The sequence below is a fragment of the Homalodisca vitripennis genome, unplaced genomic scaffold (genome assembly GCF_021130785.1).
Source record: "Homalodisca vitripennis isolate AUS2020 unplaced genomic scaffold, UT_GWSS_2.1 ScUCBcl_8433;HRSCAF=16548, whole genome shotgun sequence".
NCBI classification, from domain to species: domain Eukaryota; kingdom Metazoa; phylum Arthropoda; class Insecta; order Hemiptera; family Cicadellidae; genus Homalodisca; species Homalodisca vitripennis.
Window position 1 is genome coordinate 9,189 of NW_025784566.1, and position 3,684 is coordinate 12,872.

Genomic DNA, 3,684 nt, shown 5'->3' on the forward strand with positions numbered 1-3,684 from the left:
CCGATAGTAGACGATTTTGACCAAAATAGATTTCCGAGAACTAAATATAATCGAACGTATATAGAGTATTTTGATTAACCCTTTGGCTGTTTCACAACGATATATCGTTGTAGATAGTTTTACCAAAAACTGTTTCACAACGATATATCGTTGTTGGTAGTTTTTCTGAAAACTGTTTCAGAACGATATATCGTTGTTTCGCAATCAATTTGTTTTATTGTAATTTTTTAAAATAAACTAGCGTAACTATATATCAATCAGTAGAGGAATACATGCTATACAAGAAAATAAGTGTTTATGCTCTTTTTACATACATCCGCTGCAATGAATCCAAGAACATTGCCGCGATTCGAGTGGCCTTGGCGGGCGGGTGGGCGGGCTTGCACTGGCAGTGCCAACACGAATCGCTCGCTTGGTGCCTTTTGTTGTTTTCGCGGCTGCCTGTCTGTTCTTTTGAGGTTATTGTGCGCTGTTTACATTATCTCTGTGAAGTGTTATAATAATGAGTGGAAAACGATCTAAATCTCCCGTTAGTGAGAACACTCTGATAAACATTGTTCAAACTGCTGGTTTGAATTTCCGAAGTGACAGTGACTCCGAACATTCTTCTAATGTAGATAGCAGTGATTCTGATCAACAATCTAGCAATGATTTCATAGATGACACGGACGAGGATCCTAATTATGATCCTTATCAACCATCAACCTCAACAGGACTTCAACGAGGTAAAATAAAATTACCAATTAGCAGCCGTAACCAGCCTGATGTGTCATCATCTGACTCTGAGGTAGATGAAACTCCGCCTAGGCATAGGCCAAATCTATCAGTTCCAAAGCGTCGTAGGCGTTGTACAGTTAGTTTGGAAAGAACTGGGGCTAGTCAAAATGTCCCACAAAACGATACAACTGATAATCAAAATGTTCCACAAAATGATCCAGCTGACGATGATGATAGTAGTTGGGACGAAGTAGAGGAAGGCAATGATCCACCTTACAATCACCAATTTACATTTTCTGAAGTAAGTGGACCTAAACACTGCCCTCCACAAAACTCGAAACCTATAGAGTACATAAAACTGTTTTTTACAACTGCAATTTTGAATGTTTTTGTTACTGAGACAAACAGGTATGCTAGGAACTACATTGCTGACAATGAGCAGACCTTATCGCCTTTCAGTCGAGTCAGAAAGTGGGTAGATGTTACCCTAGCTGAGATGAAAGCTTTTTTGGCAATCATACTGAACATTGGCATGATCAACAAGCCTAGTATTGCCAGCTATTGGGATACCCATTTCACACAATCCACTCCATTTTTTGGCAAAGTGATGACTTCAAATAGATTCATTTTGTTATTAAAATTTTTCCACATTGTAGATGTCACTAAACTAGTCCCTCACGGAAATCCTGGGTATGACCCTTGTGGTAGGTTTCAACCTATAATCGACCATGCAAACCGGGTGTTCAAGCTTCATTACAAGCCAACTAAAGCCCTATCTGTAGATGAGTCTTTGGTGGGAACTAAAAAAACGAATTGGACTTACTCAGTACCTGCCAAAAAAAAAAAACACCACAAGTGGGGAATTAAATTGTGGGTCCTTTGCGATTCAATAACACACTACTGTGTATCTTTTTACTGTTATAAAGGAGCTCAAAGATCAGAAGAAAATGAAAGAGTTGTTGAGACGGGTTTGGGAGGCACAGTTGTAATGACCTCGCTAAGAATGGCAAATTGTTTGGGGAAAGGGCACCATATGTTTCTTGACAACTTTTTTACTTCAATTGCACTTGCTAGAACTTTGTACAGTCACCAAACTTTTGTTACTGGAACTATTAGGAAAGACAGGAAAGGTATACCTAAACAGTTATTGGGAAAGTATGCTGTTGGTCAAAAGACCTATGTAAGGAAAGGCCCAATGCTCATTATGGCGCATAGGGAAAAAAAGAGCAACTCCTCTCAATTTTTAATCTTATCAACTGACTGCCAGGCTGCTTCTGACACATACTCTATTAGAAGAAGTGGTCGTCTCCTTATAAAGACTAAAACTAAAATTGCCCATCAATACAACCGTGGTATGGGTGGTATCGATTCCACTGACCAAATGTTGTATGTATATATGGATGAACGTAGAACTATGAAGCACGCAAAAAAGGTTATATTTAATCTTTTTGGCCGCATGGTGCTAAACGCATTCATCCTATACAAATTGAATACCACCGAACGGCGGCTACGTAGATCTGATTTCATGAAGGAAATTGTGGGAGAACTTGCCTCATAATGGATGGCTGTCAAATCTGTACCCCATAATCTTCAAGGCGGTGGAGATGGCCCTTCAGCTAATTTTGGACTTAGGAAGCTCCCAGAGAAGAAGGAAAAACTCTGTAGAATGTGTTCAGGTGACAACCATCCTGAAGGAAAAAAACGTAGATCGCGCACAGTGTGTGTAAAGTGTGAGCAGGGCGTTCACGCGGAATGCCTCGTCAAGCACGTGTGTCACTAAAAAGTAAAAAAGTGTAAATAATGTAAATAGTGTGAAACATTTGTTTGTCCTTTAAAAATTAGCTTTCTATAAATAATGAGCTTTTGTACACTTGCAGTAATGTACTTTATTTATTATTGACAAAGAAACTTTATAAGTAGCTGGTGAAAATTGCATCAAACTCATGTAAGTAACTATTTATTATTTTTACTACAACTTGAACAGTTTTTATCCAAATTACTTAAGATTTTCACGGTCTATTCATAATTAAATGTACTTTTAGGATATTATACTGTCAATTCACCCTCCTTAAAACAAATATATGTTTTATAGTTCCAAACTAAAAAAATAAAATAAAATAACAAAATAAATAAAAAATAATACATATTTTAAAAAATTTATTGAATTTAATTGACATGAGGTATTTTTTTCTAAAGCATGGCCTTATGTTCTACAGAACACAACAAGTTTCAAGCAAATATCTTGATTTTTAAAGAAGTTACACATTTTTAAGAAAATTCCTGCAAAAAGTCCATTTTGAGCTGAACAGTTCTGGGTATGACCCATGCTAAAAACCTAACAGTTTTATGTCAAGATTTAAAAAAATGGCAAACAGCCAAAGGGTTAAGGCAATATGGCAAGCTAAACTGTGACATAGTAGGTAAGTGAATTTAACGGTCTTAAGAAGGCACTTTTTAACCGAAGTAGGCATCTCGGTCCTACATAAGTATTTTTTTTTTTTTCTTCGTCAGAAAAACAAGGCAAAGTCTACTATGGTACCTACTGGAAATATCTTAGACCTGAAATATATGACAAGGACAGGACATATATGCTTTTTGACTAAGTAAGTTTCCGAGACCTGTGTGATCCGAGATTTGTGTTTTCTTGATCGGGATGACAAGGCAGATTCAGCTGTGACGTTTATATATAATTAATTAGAACCAGAAATGCTCCTACACGTGGCAAACATGATATAATATTAAGTTAAATTATGATACTATTTACCATGAACTTAAATAATATCTACCTGATGTATGCCTACTTACGTTTTAAAACTTTTATAGGACTCACATCATAATTGCTTTTAATAAGTAATATAGGGACTTAGGTTCTAAAGATTGCATGCAAAGCCGCGGGTAACAGCTAGTGTTTTTATAAAAATTCACAGGCTTTTTTCTCAGTTTTATCATTAGTAAATAAGGGTAGTT

At 36.5% G+C, this 3,684-nt stretch overlaps 1 protein-coding gene across 1 annotated transcript; it reads left to right on the forward strand.

Annotated features, from left to right (window-relative positions):
• Window positions 1-502: 502 nt before the first annotated feature.
• On the forward strand, window positions 503-2,275 carry LOC124374441 (piggyBac transposable element-derived protein 4-like). Its single transcript, XM_046832652.1, has one exon. The coding sequence runs from the start codon at window positions 503-505 to the stop codon at window positions 2,273-2,275; it is 1,773 nt and encodes a 590-aa protein (XP_046688608.1).
• Window positions 2,276-3,684: the final 1,409 nt, after the last annotated feature.

Bases quoted from the DNA above. Each gene is read 5' to 3' on its own strand.
- LOC124374441 (XM_046832652.1), top strand. From the start codon at position 503: ATGAGTGGAAAACGATCTAAATCTCCCGTTAGTGAGAACACTCTGATA.